We start from the raw sequence: 18239 nt of genomic DNA, 5'->3' as shown, positions 1-18239 counted from the left end.
CTGAACTGCTTTAGATGATACAAAAGAAAAAGCCACAGGATTAGTTAAATTGGAAGATAATGACGTAAGCGCTGTAAAAACCATCGTTGAGTACATCTACTCTGGGGAACTACCACTAACTGAGGAAAACGTTCAATCGATTTGCACAACATCTGACTACTTACAGATCGAATGGGTAAAAAGCGAATGCTTGGAATTTCTTAAACGCAATTTAAACGCAACAAATTGTCTCCAGCTACGAACAATCGCCGGTAAGAGAATGAATTCCTGCTTCTGTTCCTAGAGTACAAACATTTCTTTCTTGCAGAAAAGTCACCGTTCGAAGAACTCTATGAATGCAGCCGCAATTATATTTTAGCAAACTTTGTCATATTAATCGATAAGAAGGAATGGTTAGAGCAGACCTTTGAAGTGGTAAGTAAATAACTGAAGCATTAACCATTGGGCGTAGTAAAGAAAAGAACGAAAGTCATATTGGTGTTGTTTGCCTTTGTAATAAAAGGATGTTAAGCGACATCTTTGGGATAAAGTCATACTTGCCGTTCACGGACCCATTTCATTAGTGTTAAGAAATTTTGTCAAGCAGATAGAATGTCTTTTCTTAAGTATACTTTCAACGCCTGCTTCATGTTCACCACCTAAGTACGCCTTTTTTGTACCAGTTTATTGAAAACATGATCACCGCCTGAAAGTATTATAAAGGTGTTTGAAGGTTGTTTCCTTTCATTATCGTTTGTTGTCGTTTAACGAACATTCGTAGCCTCGCTCCAGACAATTAAAAACTTTTATTACATAATTATATTATTTGTCGACCGAATTGTGATAGACATACTTATCTCTTCGCAACTGTTAAGTGAGCGTGTTTTCTCCAACAGAGAATATATCTCCCAAATTTTCTTTATCTGTGGGTTTCCTAACGCCTTCCATTAGCGTTTCGCTCCAATTGCTTTTTTCTGATATCCAAAGGAAAATTGGCATAAGAAAGCACAGAAATAAGTTAAACAATTAGAAAATTATATATTTTACCGAACATCCGGACGAGAAGTTCCAAGTACCGTTTATCCATTTGCATACCACAACATATTTTGATATTAACTTGAGTCGTAATATTTTTAAATATTCTTTTCAGATTGAAGATTTAATAAAAGACGACAAACTTTTAGTACACCGGGAAGAGAATGCATACAAAGGAGTAATGAACTGGATAAAGTACGATTTGACGAAAAGACAAAATTATCTCGCAAAGCTAACGCGCCACGTTCGCCTGACTTATGTTAGAACTGAATTCTTGAGAGATCACATCCTTACCGAAATTATGCTTACAAGCGATCCGCAATGCAATCAATTTTTAAATAAAGCCTTCAGATATCAGCTAACACCACGAGCCCATGGTCCATCCAGCGCCCAGCGAAATCGAAATGGAAAGTTTCTTGTTGTGTTCGCTGGTGGTGCGGATATAACGACTGACACAGCGCATCGTAATTGCAAAGTCTACGATTCAACCGATAACAACATGTCGCCTATTCCAGACATGCTAGATTGTAGATCTGCACATTCCGTAATCTCTTTAAACGGTAAGGTGTATTCAGTGGGAGGATGTTGCGATGATACTGGGAAAACCGCGGAGTGTTACGATCCGGTTGGTAAGAAGTGGACTCATATCGCGCCCATGAGCGCTGGTCGCTATGACTTTGGAATTTGTGCTTGTGATAATCTGATGTATGCTATCGGTGGTTGTAGCCGTTCAAGTGTTGAAAGTTACAATGCGGCCACCAACACATGGTATACGTGTCCAGATATCCCTTTTGCGGTCAATTTGTTCTGTCGTGCAGCTGTTATAAGACACAGCATTTATAGCTTGAATAGAAGATCTAATGGCATTACTTCGTGTATCCGTTTCGATTCGAGAGAGGGGCGATGGCATAATCTGAATGAAATGCCATGGCGTCTAACTAACGATTCTTTTGAATTTATGTCTTACGATAACTCGTTGTTTTCTATTGGGAGGAATTGCTCACGCCTTGACATACGGACAAATAAATGGGAGGCGATGCCTTCTATGCTTTTCGAAAGGTTCGGCTATTCAGCTGCTATCATAGCAGAAGACGTATACGTGTTTGGCGGTACGGGCACAGATAGGGATTACATTAACAGTATAGAACGCTATAATATTCATACTAATGAATGGACAGTAGTCGACTCGCTGGAAACTGAAGTATATTGGGGAGGAGCTGCAGTAATCAGCGGCGATTTTAATTTGAATTGAATCCTGAAAACTAAAAACTGTCTTGTATTAATTCTAACTTTTAATTATTTTACAAACAACTATAACTTTACATAGGGAAATGTTTAACCTAAATATATATTGTGAGAGATAATTTTAATATAACCAATTTGCTTGTAAGAATAAATTATTTCCAAATAAAACGCTTTCAATAGCGAGAAACGTTAGGCGTACCTCCTACTCACCTATGAAAAATTTCTTATCATTTCTTATCGTATAATATACGTATGGAAGTGTAGAAAGTCAACAATTGCTTCCGCTTCAGATCACACTCCGTTGCAATGTTCACAAGTAATGTGATCCTGACTGTTGAGGCCAGGAAAGTAGGTTTCTCTGTCATTTAACGTATGTCATATACGGTGTAGATAGAAGTTCAACTTTTTCTGCTACACCGCATTATTTTAATCCAGGCTGGCATCGTAGCGATTGCCCTCTCAGATATATAAGAACGCAGAAAACAAAAATCTTACGACTTAATTAATATCTTGCGATACTGCGCTGACGCTTTAAAAAGAAAAAATAATTGTGTGCAGTCATTAAACATGTGAATCACTACCGATGCTTAAACATAAAATTATTTACTTTAAAATGTCTATTTAAGAATAATATTAGTTGTCAAACTCGTTGCCTCTTTGTTGAAACTTGATTCAAGTTCTGCTAGTGGGGAAAATTACAGCCGTCCTCCAATTATACCGTACTAACAATGCTTATGCTCGAACGCATTTGTTATATTAGGTTCTAGCATGTATTTTGATCATTTTTCATTTTCTCAACTCTTTCCCATCTTTCTGGGAACAAGGCGCTATCGTGTAGAAAGAACCATATTGGGTTAGCAGCGATCCAATTGTCGACCTTCGGACGCACTTTTTGTGCATTTTGCAACCGCGTGAGAGTCAAGCTATGCTGCGTGAATCTGAACGAGTGATAATCAGAAGGCACTATGTCTGGTAAGTACGGTGGGTGCGGCAGAACTTCCCATTCGATCTGCAAGAGTGTAGCCTCGATAACTCTTGCAACGTGTGGTCGAGCGTTGTCGTGCAAAAAGATGACTTTCGGTCTGTTAGACCCAATTATCGTTCTTTTTTGCAACAATGCCTCGTTTAATTTTTTCAATTGACGTCAGTAGACATCTGTAGTAGGTTTTAGCTGACCCCACCATATGCACAACACAACGTTATGGTTGAAGTTTCTTCTCAATTACACTAAGGCTTCTGACACTTGAGATTGTATCAGATCCAGTTTCCATCGCGGATCACAACGCACCCAGAAAACTTTTTTTTCTAAGAAAAATTGTTTTCCCCGTGAAGGACGTAAAATAATTGCGTTTCACCTTAAATGCATATCGAATTATGTTTTTGAACTGCAATTAACTTAAACCTTAAATATTTAAAATTTTCTTCTCCTTAATTTAAACAATTTTTGTTTGTTACTCATTAGAAAAGAAAGAATTTTTTTTTACACTTTTTTTTTAACGCTAATATATTAAGCTGTTTCCCAAGTTTATTTTCTATTCGCTTGTCTTCGGTTTCTTCTATAAAAAAATATATTTTTATTTGCTATTTCCTTTCAAGTACTTGACGTTTGTCAATTGTTTAATTTATTTTGCGTTTGCTGGAATATCCTATCCTTTCTTGCTTTTTTTTTCTTTTTCGCTTAAAAAAGTTTAATTTACAAAAGTTAAGACTAAGAGAGATATATGAGATATCTTTCAAAAACCAAATGCAAGCACACATACCATCATCCAAACTCATTTCTCGTTTGAGTGAGATTTTTCTACAGAAACGTCGCTAACGTGGAATCGGTCCTCTTTATAAGTATGTAAGCAGTTTGCTGCGTTTAGTCGATTTGCGTTGTTTGTTTGAAGTCCTATGATTCCTTCAAGTTCATCTAAGATTGTATTTTAAAAATTCATGTAAATTAATGCTACTAAATCTACTTTTTTAGCTGACCAACTTGGATTTTATAATCTTAATATCGATTACTTTTAATGTAGAATTTCAACAATATGGTCGCCACAAGTACAGATGAAGCTCAACAATTCTTCGCAGAGAAACCTAAAAATTCCCATTACTGTATTGCCTTCCTCTAAAGAGGGAATAGAGAATATGTCTCCCAAATTTTCTTTTTCTGAGGATTTCCTAACGCCTTCCACTAACGTTTAGCTCCGATTGTTTTTTTTCTAGTATCTAAAGCGAAATTTGGCATAAGAAAGCACAGAAATAAGTTGAACAATTAGTGGGCGAATTACATTTTTTACCGAACATCCGGAGGAAAAGTTCCGAATACTGTTTATCCATTTACTGCAACGACGCTTTAAAAAGAAAAAATAATTGTGTGCAGTCATTAAACATGTCAATCACTACCGATGCTTAGACATAAAATTATTTACTTTAAAGTGTCCATTTAAGAATAATATTAGTTGTAAAGCTCGTTGCCTCTTCATTGACACTTAAGTCAAGTTCTGCTACGGAGCAACTAACAGCCGTCCTTCAATTATACTTTACTGCACAATGGTGATGACGTAGGCTCGAGCGTACTTTTTGATCGAACGTATTTTCCATAATTTTTTCAACTTTTTCCCATCTTTCTGGGAACAAGGCGATATGGTGTCGAAAGAGCCATATTGGGGTGGCAGCGATCGCCAGTCACAATGGCCGTAGAAAACTTTCCCTTTTTTGCATAGCAAGCAATCAAACCGCTATGTTGAAACTCTTTCTGAATCTTTAACATCACATATAAATGTCTAGAGACAGTTGATTCATCAACCGCTTAGAGCTATGAATTTTGTTGGGGGTTTGAGATGATTTTTTGTCCAATAAGCCTTGCAATTCATTGTCTTGTCAAAACCAATAAGTAGGCTATGATGGAGAAACAACACCATAAGTTTGTGAGAGAATTTGATGGGCTTCGGTAGTAGATTTCTTCAAATCAAACTCGGGTAAAATAAATTAAGAGCCGAATTCAGTTGAGTCACTATTATTTTCTGTAGGGAAGGGTCAAAATCATCAGATTTAATCGTTGTTTACGTTAATACATTACATTATTACATCCACCAATAGATGTCGCTGATCAAAAGACATACAAACACTTTCCAACACTGTTCAAAAGCCAGCTTTGTTAGATGGCCCGTCTTCTTATACACCTATCTGTCTCCTGGACAACGTTGATAAAATTTTATAAAAATTGTTGCTAACGAAATCAGAAGACCTAGATAGCCCCGAGCTTTTCTAGGCAACAATTTGACTTTGTCAAACAACGGTCAACAACTAGTGCTTTTGAGTAAGTGGTCTCGGCGGCTTAAAGCAAAGCAAAGGCGCAAACGGGTTAGGCGCTGTCGTCATTCGGGACCTCAGAAATGCCTTTAATGCGGCGGGCTGCGAAACTATCACAAAATGTTTAAGCAAGCAAATGTTTTCTCTGTACTTGGTTAAAATGATAGACAGCTTCTTGTATAGTGGGAGTGTACTGTATAATACAAACCACGGCTTAAAAAACACAAAACTACTGCAGTGGTATCGCAGAGGCCCATCCTATGTCCTTTCCTGTCGAATCTCACGACTGACGGCCTGCTTAATATGGAGATATCAAGAGAAGTGAAATTGACAGATTATGAGGATGACATAGCCCTCATAGTTCGGCGATCCTGGACTTCACTAATAGAGATAGAATAAGTAAGTGGCTACATAAGTCAAAATGGAAATGCACTTTATTGTCTAGAAACTCTTTTGATTCTCAAGGCCGTTACCTAAATCGTTGAAACCACAAACCGACAATTTGGATATAATGGAGTTCAGCTATTTTCCAAATTCATTCGCGGGAAGCGTAATTGAAATCACAGCTTTTCAAGGGTATTTTCAGAAGCAGCTCTTACATAACCAACAAAATTGCAACAAAATTTTGCACGACACTTAATAATAAATGATGTAGACATTGTCAATGTCTATGAGTACATATGTCTTACCAATCGAGCTTCAACAGTGTATACTTGACAACAGTTGCAACGTGCCAACGAGCGTTTTCATGAAAGAGGATGAGTTTGCGTCCTTTAGCCGCTGTTGCTGGTCTCTTTTACAACAAGAGATCATTCAATTTACTCAAATGACGTCGGTAGGGAGGTACACTAATAGCTTCATTCGGTTTTAGTAGCATTATTCCTTCTTGACCACACCATATGGTCGGCAAGAGTTTATTTTCACGAATATTCCATCTCGGTACCGGTGTGGATGCGCTCTTCTGGACTAACCCACGACTTTTTGCGTTTGGGATTGACGTATATTCCATTGACAGTCGCAATACACTGCAGAAGAATCCTCTCCTTTTTGCCTGGCAAGCAATGATGTCGCGACGTTGAAACGCCATTTAAGTCAATTCGTATTGTAGCCATTTTCCCGCCTTTTGAATTATTTCCATCGCATGTGAACGTCTACAAACAAATGCATCATTACCTGTTAAGCTGTTGGTAAGTTCTTTGTAAGTTTGAGCTACGTTTTCGTCCAATAAGTCTTGCAATTGATTGTGTTCGAAGTTTTTTCCTCTTCTAGGTCGTTTTTTGTTATTGACACCAAAATAATTATTTTGTAAATCGTTGAAACCAAAGCGAAGAATTGGGATATGAAGAAGGTTTTGTTTTATAAGAAAGCTTAGATTATATAATTTTTTTGTTTAAATTTCATTAATAAAATAAATAAATTGTAATGGGTTAGACGGTCGATGCGTACAAATGTTTCATTTATGTGGAGTGTGATTAGGTGTACAGCAGTTTAGCCCTAAGCTGCTCGGCTGCTCAGAACGCCATGTCTTTCTGCTTTTTTATAAATGCCAATAATGCTCGGCTTAAAGCAGTCCCTAAAGCTTTACCTTAGGCGGATTGAACGACTATTAATTTTATTCAGCGAATTAAACGCTTGTACATTGAATTGTAAGATAACAATTGACTTCTTTATTGAAAAGTTGCACTATTTATACTTAATTTTCTATACTAAATTATGCTTACCTTAACAAAATTATAATTGTTTAATTGCGGCGCCTGATGAAGTGCGAAAAAATTTTTGTGTTTTTCTTTTTTTGCTACAGAATTATGCTGAATTATGCAAAGTGGATGCATACGACGGTATGCGATCACAATACAAAAAAAAAAAAAAATATGCATCCATTCATATAACTGAGTTTTAAGTAAAAAATGGCATACAGCAGGATGAAATACACGCCATAGAATATTAACATAAACAGAAACATGAACAAAATAAAAATGTTGCAGGGATAATTTTTCTAAGCTTTTGTTGATTTTCATCGCAATTCCATCAGCTTTTGTTTAGATTCATAGAACAAGTTGCAGCAGGTCTTGTTTAAATATGCATCGTTTCTTGCGCATGCAAATGGATGAAAGGAAGTTGAATGATTTTTTTGAAGCTTTTTTTTTTAAGAAATAACTTTCTATCTAAAAGCTTGAGAAGCGGTAAAACGCATAACTCATAATGATGAGCGCTTTTTACTTGCATACAAACTTTTTCCTTGCATTTAAATTGATATTCGAAAAATATTTTTTTATTTTCCATATATATATAAACTCATGTACTGATCGAATATTCTCACTAATTAATCCTACATCTCGTTAAAATGCTAAATAGAAGAATATACGGAAATGTTTAAAGTAAAGCGAAAGAAGCAACAACACCATAAGCTTCTAAATGTGTTTGATGGGCTTCGTCTCCAGATTTCCACGAATCAAACAACAAAAGTGATAAGTGACGAAAATGCCAGGGTGGTTAGCATCCATTCCAGCCAATTGAACCAGTCTTCCAGTATTCTTCAACTACAATCCTGACGAAGTTAAATCAATATTTCGACCTTATTTTGTAAGAAATTTGAGAAATGCGTCCGCCAAACTGTCATTATTACTGCAATATTGTATTCGACAATGCGTGGAATGCAATTGTCAACCTGTTTCTTCGGGATCACCAACACATTATCAAACTGAAATCTTCCGTATGTGTTCCCCCAAAATTTTATTCGCTTTGTTCGCATTCACAAGGAAGATTTTCGAAGTTAAAAACTAAAATACTTACGTCCTTTGCATTGCTAATAATTTATCGGCAAATCGTAGTAGTAGTAGTGCTTTAGAAATATTTTCTTCTTTTTTTTTCTTTCTTTTTTTGTAACTTATTATTTTTCTTAAAGTTATTTATTCTCTTTCTTGAATTCTATTTAAATGATATATTTTTTAAATTTTTGCATTACTGTTCGTATATTCTGTGTATACATATTTTTTAATTTGTTTATTCATATATTTATATATATATATATATACATATACTTATACATATATATAAATATATGTATATGTATATATATATATATATATATATATGATATATATATGATATATATAATGTACTTATTTATTATATAGCGATTATTTTTAATTAGTGTGTATAGTGAAAGATTATCAATTTTTAATTCTCTCATTAATTTGCTTCTTTTTTTTTTTGTTTTTTTTTTTTAAATTATATATAATTCATTCGTTTTTCAAAAAAAAAAGAAAAATTGAAAATTTTAAGAAATTGAAATGTATTTTTGTAGACTTATTCCCAGACTGTAGCAGTGGTTCACAACAAACGATATTTACAAGAACGTTTTTTTTTTTTTTTTTTTAATAGTATTCATATAATACAAAGACTCTTATATGTATGTAATTATATATAGGTTGTGTGAGATGGCATTACATTTGAGGCTAAGTATAATTATATGAAATATTTGCAAGATTTTTTTTTTATGTAATGATCTGGAAGAGAGAGTAACGAATAAAGAGAAAGGGGGGGGGGGCGGTTAATGATGGCTGATGATTAGTCTTTGAAACGTCACTTTATCACTGCAAATGAGTCTTATTTTAATTAATTTATGATTGTGTATATGTGTATACGATCTCTAATGTTTTAGCCTTTTTATTAAATATTTTTTTCTTTTCGTTTCTCTTTCTACAATCGAGTATAAAATAATTTTTTTTTTATGTATATACTTTATTTTTTATATGTAGTTTGTATATTTCTATATAAATTATACATTTGCTTGGCTATTTGTTTTGTTCGGTTTTGTTAGGGCTTTTGTCTTTTTTTTTTTTTTTTTTTTTTTTTTTTTATTTTGTTTATATTATTGTTTTGTTATTGTGCTGCTTGGTTGTTGTTGTTGTTGTTGTTTTATGTTCATTGTTTGAAAAAAACTCAAAAAAAAAGTCTTTTTTTTTTAAAAGTAATTATTGTGCTATTTTTTTACATCATCCTCATATATGTATATATGTTTTTTTTTTTTTTTTTTTTTTTTTTTTTTGTAGTTAAAATTCTATAAATGAAAAATTTCTCGCACTGTTGTTGTTTTCACGTATTTTTCGAAAGTGAATTATATTTGAATATTTTATCCTTTTAGGTTTAGCACAACACGTATGTATGCCTAAGAAAACAAACAGTAAAACAGTAAAAAAAAAAAATAAAAAAGAAAATCAATGTGAAAAATCCATAAAAGAAGTTAGATTCAACCTACGTACGGGCGATGAAAAAGAGAATGATGAATTAATCGTTTGACTACAAATAAAGCATGAAGCACATTAAAGACCTCAACGGGACCCACATATTATGTTTGAAAGGAAAAAGAAAGAAGTTCCTTAGGGTTTATTCTTTGAAAACGAACACCATACCATCCATCTCTATTGAATTGCACTTCTCCTGTGTGGTGAAAGAAAGAAAGCATGATTTCCTTTCCCATATGATTTCTGATTTACTTTTAAACTGTGTAAATTCTTTTTAATTATTTTTTTTTAAGCGACCATTATTTTACAATAGCTTTCACTTTAATCGTAGTCACGTTATCGTGCCATTGGTTGTTGTGCGAAAACGTGTCTCAGCGATGAATTTGAGCGTGTGAGAATGGATCAGGTATACCCAGGATCCATTTAATATACCGAAAGGGCGAGCGGTGCCGTCGATACTAATAGATCGCAGTTCTTTTCTTATTCGTATCTTCGTCTTTTTGCAACCCCATCACGATTCAATAGCAATTATCTTCGAATTAAACTAGAAAAGCAAGGCTACGCCCACGAATTATGTAACTCACGCATCAACAAGATAATCTATATTGCAACCTAAAGACTAAAAAAAATTTCGCATAAAATAATTACGGGCACAGTCACATTAAGCAGAGACCGCTTTATAGCTGTCGATATCGAGTAAACTCGATAACAGTCGATTATCGTGTCGCTGCAACGAGTAGTTAATATAAATATACATCTGTCGATAAAGTATTCATTTTTATATTCTACGCTATTTGTAATACAAGGCTATATTAAGTTTCCGGACGGATGTACGATGCCGACCGATTCAGAAACACTCCTCGAATTGACCTAAAAATGTCTGCGCCGCTGCCCGTCTTGTTTTCGACCCATAGATTCTAAGTTTCGAGATAACTTGATGAAATTCGATACACCAGCGTGTTTTGGCCCAACGATGAACGTTAGAAACAACAATAAATAATAATGAAAAAAGTAAACACAAGTTCGCATCGGATCACTTTTTCAACTATTTTCCATATGACGACAAACTATTAAAATAAAATCCCCTATATGAATAACAGTGTTAAGCGAAACAGCGTAGGGTTTCTACTTATGAAGATTTATTTGGAAGAGTCTTTATAAATAAATGTAGGGTACTGTTAGGTATTTAATGGTGAGCCCTGGTCGAGTATTGTGTTTTTATTTGTTCTCACTATCGAGTAAAGAATCGAGCTTACTCCATCGAGCCGACTCGACATCGACGACGAGAAAACCTACTACAGTCTAAGTACTAGTTACGTTCTCTTTTCGAAATGGCACGCAATTCAATTGTGTATTTAATGCATCGACAAATATTGTGATCTTTCGAAATGACGCTTTCGGAGAGAGATTATATCTTCCAAGTTTCGACCAACTTTCACTGCAGTAGAAATTTCAAATATGAACGTTGTGACGAAATCAGCAAGAGGAGTAGAGAGAGTTGTCCATCTGACTGTGCCCCTTTGCTGCGCCCTTCCACTTAAGTCGTGATTACTACTTTCACCGCTGGCTTTAAACTCTAAACATCCATGACCAAATAACAGTTACAGCTACTCCTTAAACTCCCAATCCTCTTAATTCATTATTGCAAAAATGTCCAAAAATTAAAAATTTACTATTTGGAGTTTGCTTATGTAATAGCCGCCTCCGTTTCATATTAAACGTTTATTCTATTAAAAAAAAAAAAAAAAAAAAAAAAAAATGGAAAAACAATATGTCAAAAATTTGTGTTGCATAGGATGAAAACTCCGTTAGGAGAAATCGAAAGACTTTACACTGAATATATTTCATTTTAAACAAAAACAACTTTTCAGAATTTTTTGTCTTTTTCGAAAAAATTTTTTTCTCTTTTTTTCTCGTTTTTAATGTTTTCATTCAAAAAAGTCAAGAAAAGGTAATTTTTTATATAAATAGTAATAAAATAATAAAAAAAGAAAAGTGAAATAAATACGATAACGATTTTACTTGAAAAAACAAAAAAAAAATAATAATAATAATAATAATAGTAGTATATAAAAAAATTCAGTAAATACATAAGATTCAAATACAAAACTTTTTAAGCTGCCAAAAAAAGTTATAACGTGAAAATAAGGTTAATAATAATAAAAGCTTATAATAAATGTAGAAACTTTTAATAATAATAATAATAATATAAACTTAAAATACTGTAAAGAAGTCTAAAATGTTTTATACTGTGCTGTTGCTTATTAATATATATATATATATTTATAAAAATATATATGTATATATATTTGCAATTTTTATAGCGTCCTTAAAAAAAAATATTTCAATGAATTGTTTTACCATTTTTTATTGCTATTGCTATTATTACAATTGTATTATTATTATTTTATTGTGAGTGTTTACATTATATTCTTTTAGCCATTACTTATTATGGTTATATTCATTTTGTATATACATAAGATAATGAAGACCCTATACATTAAAAATTCTTATATGTTACACTCATTTAACAACTAAGTACAACAATTAATTATTTTATTTATTTATTTTTTTTTACTTTTATTATTTTGAAATTGTTACTCCTTACTTCATTAAGATTTTATGCAAATTTTTTTTTTATTTTTTTTTTTTTTGCGATTTATTATTAAGTTTTATTCTACCCTTTCTTATTAATTTGTTTATTTTTAGTTTTATATTTATTAATTTATTTCAAGTAATTTTTGTGTATTGAGGGTTATTTTGGGAACAATATAATATAAAAAATACTGTTTAGTTAATGTAAAAAATATTTCAAAAGAAAAAAAAAAAACACTATATAATAATATGAAAAATTCTTAAAAAAGTTATTACGAAAAATCTACAATTTAGTTATGTGTTTAGTTCCGCTTAGAAAAAAAAATATAAAAGAAAAAAAAAAAAAAAAAAAAAAAAGAGTATATTTGTGGTAAATACAAGATCGACAGCATACGCAAAAACTGCCGCGCGATACAGAGAGCTTTAGAACACCAAAACTATATATTAAAAGTTTGAAATTAAATTTAAAAATCATTGCGCTGTTATCTATGTACAGTTGTTATTTTCTCTTTTTGCTTTTTGTTAAGATTTTTATTTATTTTAATTAATTAAAATTCAATTTTAGTTCAATATTTTTCATTAAATTACAAATTAAGCATTTTAAGTGATTAATTAATGTTTGTTTTTGCTCGTTTACCTTGTGTAAGTGTCTCCGTGTGTGAGTGTGTTTGTGTGTGTGTGCGATTGATTGTTTGTTACTAACTTTTATTTTAATATTCTTTTTTTAGATTTCTTTAAAATGATTACATTTTTGTTTTTTTTTTTTTATTTTAATCACTTTTTTTTTAATTAATTCATTATTTATTACTTATTCGCTGTTATATTTGAGTTGTGTTTGTTGCTGTTGCTGCTGTTGCTGCTGCTGTTGTTGTTGATGTTGCATTTGATATCATGAGTGCTTATCAGTTAGTTCCGCCCAACGCATTTCAAAGAATTTGCGCATACCATGACCCGCTTTGCCCACCGGTGAATCGTCCTCATTAAACATCTCGCAGTTATCAAAGATTTGCCGGACATCGACGCAAAAATCTTCACGGCTTTTATAACTGTAATCATGGGTTTAAAAATAAAATATTATTTATGTTTTCTTTTCCAGATTTTATTTTAAAAGTCACCTTAAGTCTTGAAGACGCTTTTTGATTGTCGACAAATCCATAGGACTTTTTATGATTTTACGATACGTAGGAAATTGTTTTGTGTTCACTGGTAAAAGAAACGGCCAAGAGTCTTCGTGGAGCTAATATAAAATATATTAAATAAAAAAATTTAATTTAGATGGATAGAGGTGCTACGACGGAAATTCCATTATTTGTTAATGTAAAACTCTCCTCCAATGGATCAGAATTTCTAATTGTCAATGGAAATGGATATGAAAACTTTTTAAATGAGAGCAAGAAAGATTATTATATTTGGTCGTGACCGAATCTTTTACTACTAGAAGAAGAAGAAGAAGAACTAAATTGTTATGCTCTATAATATGGAGTGGTCAAGGTTGATTTTTTTTATTTCCAAAATAAAGGTTTTTGTTGTGTAGGCGTGTCCTTTGAAATATTTAGGTCAATTCCAAATTCTCTTGCAAATTTGTAGGCGATGTCTTCATTCTTGTAAACGGTAGCATGTTTATCACACATGCTACGCAGTTGGGCAGACGAATCGGTGGACGGACAAACCGATCGACTTGCCTAAGGTATTGTGCAAGAATTTATATGCATTATGGGGCTTTTTGAAGCTTGTTTCTGCCCATCATAAAGGTATTGAAAAAATAATTAAATTTTGATACATTATAATATTGGGTAGGCGTGGTCAATTTTTTCCGTTTTTTGCGAAAAATGTTACAACATCGCTTATATAATATGCATTCAAATTTTTGTACATTTATTTGCCATAGTTTGAGTGGCGAGTTTACGTGGTGCTGTGGGCGTGTCCTTCGACTGATTTGTCCCACTTTCAGTACCCAACTGCGTCGAAGAACTTCCAATGTTTCAGACACATTTGAAGTCGACTTTTCCAAGCAGGAGAATGTTTACAACAGACATTACACAGACGGACAGCCGGACAGCCGGACACATGATCAAATCGATTCAGAATTTAACGCTGATCAAGATACTTTGATACTTTGTTGGCTCACTAAAGCTTCCTTTTCGGCATTGCAAACGTTTTGATAAAATGAATATACTCCCCCTCCTCCTTCGATAATGCGTATAAGAAGCATTTAATACAGGAAGATATACTTAATATTTTATTTTCTACTTTCGTTGCTTTCTCTAAAAAAAAAAAAAGAAAAGTAAAAAAAAATTACGTACATACGAACAAACTTATCGCCCTGTCTTAACTGATTGCTGTTAAAAGTTGATTCAACGATTTAGCTTTAGTGGGCGTGCTTCAATTTGATCTAATTGGAAGAGGAACGGGGGAACAGAGATATTACATAAGAAGTCGTGGGGATTCTTCAAAAACTTCAAGAAAACCTGTAGAGGAAAACTGCTACTCGACTAGCATTAATATCTATCTACTCCATTAACTGGATAAAAAAAAGGCTTTTTTTGGATTGAAATTATGATTTCATGCATACCTCCATTTCACTCAAAACAGTTTTGCACACAGCCAATTCTTTCATTAACTTTTTTGTGGCATGTTTCTCTTTTTTTTCTTGCTTTAATTTTTCCTTCGCCTCTTGCACGGCATGTATATTGATAGGCGGTGGAGGAGCCAAAACTACAGGATTTGAAGCAGTGGTAGTGGTAGCCGGCGTGGCGACCGTGACCGTGGCGATAGCGTTCAATGTTGGCGGTGTAGCGGGAGCGTGCATTTGTGGTGATGGTTGGGATGAATGATGAAATTGCGTAGGTGTGGTGGCCCGCGGTGAGGCCAAGGAATGTTGAGGAGATGTAGCAACGCACATAAGTGAAGTTGTGGGTAGCACAGGGGCTGTAGATGCAATTGGCGTTCCCACAGACGCCATTGCTGGTGTTAATTGCGTCGTTGGATTACCCAAAATACTGCTATTGGTTGGTAATCCCAACTGGGTGGGTGTTTGTGGAGACGGCGGTGGTAATTGAGCTGTGGTAGCGTTTATATAGGTCGGCAAATGGTTTGGTTGATTTGTAACTGTTGCTCCTGTCAAATTGCCAAAATGTGATATAGTTTGAAGAGTTTGCGTCGATGACGGTGGTACTACCGGTGGTAACAATGCTTGCGGCATGCTATTAAATGTGTTTGCCGGTGTTTGGTTGTGTTGCATAGGAGGTATCGTTAGTGCGATATTATTGGTTGGCTGTTGTTGTTGTTGTTGTTGCTGCTGCTGCTGTTGTTGTTGTTGTTGTTGTTGCTGTTGCTGTTGCTGCTGTTGATGATGTTGCGGTTGCGGTTGCGATTGCGGTTGTGGTAGCTGCTGTTGTTGAAGCTGCAGTAACGTGGCAGTATTGGAATTGCCATCCATGCTGGTATCATTAATGAAATCGTTAGTGGTAGGCGGAGGACTTAGCGCAACTGGACGATTAGTTAGTTGGTTTTGGAAGCGCGACGTATCAATGGAGTTATTGTGATGCTCATCAAACGAAGTGGAGGCTATTGAATGAGCTGGACTACTGGGGAAAAGAAAAAAAATTTTTGAAGCTCATACGAATCGCAAATACTAGTGTTTAAATTTGTAACTTTAACTGTGCGCAGTTACATATTAAAACACTTTCATGAATATTCATGTTTGTCCACCAAAGAGCAAAAGGAGTTATTGTTCCCTTTTCAAATTCTAATTAAGTTGATTTCATATCTTTAGTGAATAAGGAAAAACACCACTAAATACTCTACACCACATCATTTAATACGATTATATATATATATATATATTGACTTTTCAAAATAATTGTTTACATATATGGGCACTGGTCGACAAAGTCAAATCTGAGAATCCTTAGATTGTAGACAAGAAAACAAAACGGACGGACGGACGGACTGACGGACGGACACACGAAGATCTATCTTAAGTCTGCACAAACTTAATACGCCCTTGTATCACAAATGCTTTAGGGTATAAAAAAATTCCGAGACTATGTGGTTATTTATTTACCTCAAAGGTGGCGGCAACGAGGTCATCGATTCATCGTGCGATGAATTGTGCAAATTATGATGATCGCTGGTTGTATTCAACTGATCACAACTCGCCGATGTATTATGATGTTTATCTTTACGTTTCGAGAGCGAGGCAGATGAGTCACGTTCACGGCGAGGTTTACTTGATGAGGAACGTTTTTTTGGCGGTGGTGCCTTCGAAATGCAACCATGACAATACCATTTGCCGCGAGGCACTTTAAGCAAAGGCGGTATATAACAGTCAGCGTGGTAAGCACGTGGACACAAGTCACAATAAATCATTTTACCCACCGGAGGGAGACGATGGCCACCACATACAATACATTTACGTTCATTTGTGGCCTTGTTCACGCATTCATAACAATACCTGAAATTAAATATGAAAAAAGAAAACAAAAAAAAAGAAAACGAAAATTAAAATTATTTAGGAAAATTGCACAAAATTCCTTTAATGCAAATAGAATAGATTATTAAACAACAATTGTGCTTGGGTGACAACATGGCGTAAAATTTTTAAATTTTTAATGGACATGACAAACGATTGATTGTGTTTTGCAGACTTTACTTAAAAAACATGGAAACCATATACACTCTTCATACACAACGAAAGAAAGAAACAAACAAAACAAAAAAAAAAAAAAAAAAAAAAAAGAAAAGAAGAAAATTAGGACAAAAAACATAGCGCATTAACTAAATGAAAACTATCACACATCATATATAGTTAGTGTCGAATAAAGAAAACGAAAACAAAAACGAAAAAAAAACAAGAAAATTATGATAAAAATTATTTGTAAAAAAGATAGAGAGACAGAGACAGAGAGAGAGAGATAGAGAGATAGAGAGAGAGAGAGAGATAGAGAGAAGGAGAAAGAGAGAACATGTTTGCCACACCAACAAAACCTTAGAATTTTGAATACTTACCAATCGCCCTCCGGTATATTTTCCATTTTCGGCTTAAAACAATAGGTATGATAGCCTTTGTCACAACCATCGCACAGCAATAGTTTATCCTCATTCTCGCCAGATGTACAAAACTGGCAATTCTGTAAGGAATTCGAATTATGATGATCGATTGTAGTTGTAGAACGGCATCTTCTACCTATTTTTTTCTTTTTTATTGTTATTGTTGTTGTTGTGGTTGTGGTTGTGGTTGTGGTCATTGTGATGGTAGTGGTGGTGGTGGTGGTTTGGGTAGATGGTAATAATGGTTGTGCTATTATTAATGATTCAGTTTGCTTTTCAAATGAACGAACGGTATTCGCCCGCCGTTTAAAGTCCCTAATAGAAGTTATAGTCGGGCATAGGGATGAGGAGGAGGAGGAGGAGGAGGAGGAGGAGGAGGAGGAGGTGGAGCGTGTTACTTGATTTACTCCTTTTTTTATATCTTTAGATTTTATATTAATTTTTATATTCAATGTAGGATGATGACAAGCTTTCTGTTCTTCGATTAAGCTCTTGGAGTTAAGACAAGCAGTATTGGACTTATTGAGCGAATTAAAAACGTCATTGTTAGCAGATTTTTTGCAATATTTCTGATTTTTAATTTTGATCTTTTTTGACTTTTTCCTCAATTTTTCTTCAGTCTGAGTGGGTGGGTCCGAATTTTCATATAAAAATGTATTTTTCGCAAAAATTTAACAATCAATGTACGTAAAATGTTTTTTTTTTTTTTTTGTTTTTTGGTTTACATAAAATTCATGTGTTTTATAGATGTGTAAGTGTTTTTTTTTTTATGTATATATATATATAAAT

The 18239-nt window shown here is 33.8% G+C and overlaps 2 protein-coding genes across 7 annotated transcripts in view; one reads left to right on the top strand and one right to left on the bottom strand.

Annotated features, from left to right (window-relative positions):
• Window positions 1-2266, top strand: part of LOC119637016 (kelch-like protein 2) — a 269929-nt gene extending 267663 nt beyond the window's left edge. The window contains exons 6-8 of the mRNA XM_038032790.1: window positions 15-251; window positions 308-414; window positions 1130-2266. Of these exons, the coding sequence (XP_037888718.1) occupies window positions 15-251; window positions 308-414; window positions 1130-2266 (1481 nt within the window). The remainder of the gene's footprint in view (window positions 1-14; window positions 252-307; window positions 415-1129) is intronic.
• Window positions 2267-13136: 10870 nt separating this feature from the next.
• Window positions 13137-18239, bottom strand: part of LOC119637048 — a 20119-nt gene continuing 15016 nt past the window's right edge. For 3 of the 6 annotated variants that reach the window (XM_038032847.1, XM_038032850.1, XM_038032849.1), the window contains 5 exons: window positions 17409-17530; window positions 16465-16854; window positions 14971-15985; window positions 13514-13635; window positions 13137-13444 (listed from right to left, as the gene is read on the bottom strand). In XM_038032847.1, the coding sequence (XP_037888775.1) occupies window positions 13288-13444; window positions 13514-13635; window positions 14971-15985; window positions 16465-16854; window positions 17409-17530 (1806 nt within the window). In that variant the 3' untranslated portion in view covers window positions 13137-13287. Of the gene's footprint in view, window positions 13445-13513; window positions 13636-14970; window positions 15986-16464; window positions 16855-17408; window positions 17531-18239 lie in introns of those variants that run through there. The other 3 variants (XM_038032848.1, XM_038032853.1, XM_038032851.1) reach the window with 2 other exon arrangements.

The sequence above is a fragment of the Glossina fuscipes genome, unplaced genomic scaffold (assembly GCF_014805625.2).
Source record: "Glossina fuscipes isolate IAEA_lab_2018 unplaced genomic scaffold, Yale_Gfus_2 42, whole genome shotgun sequence".
Classification (NCBI taxonomy): domain Eukaryota; kingdom Metazoa; phylum Arthropoda; class Insecta; order Diptera; family Glossinidae; genus Glossina; species Glossina fuscipes.
Note: the sequence above shows the minus strand (reverse complement) of the source record. Positions and strands in the feature narration are given on the sequence as shown.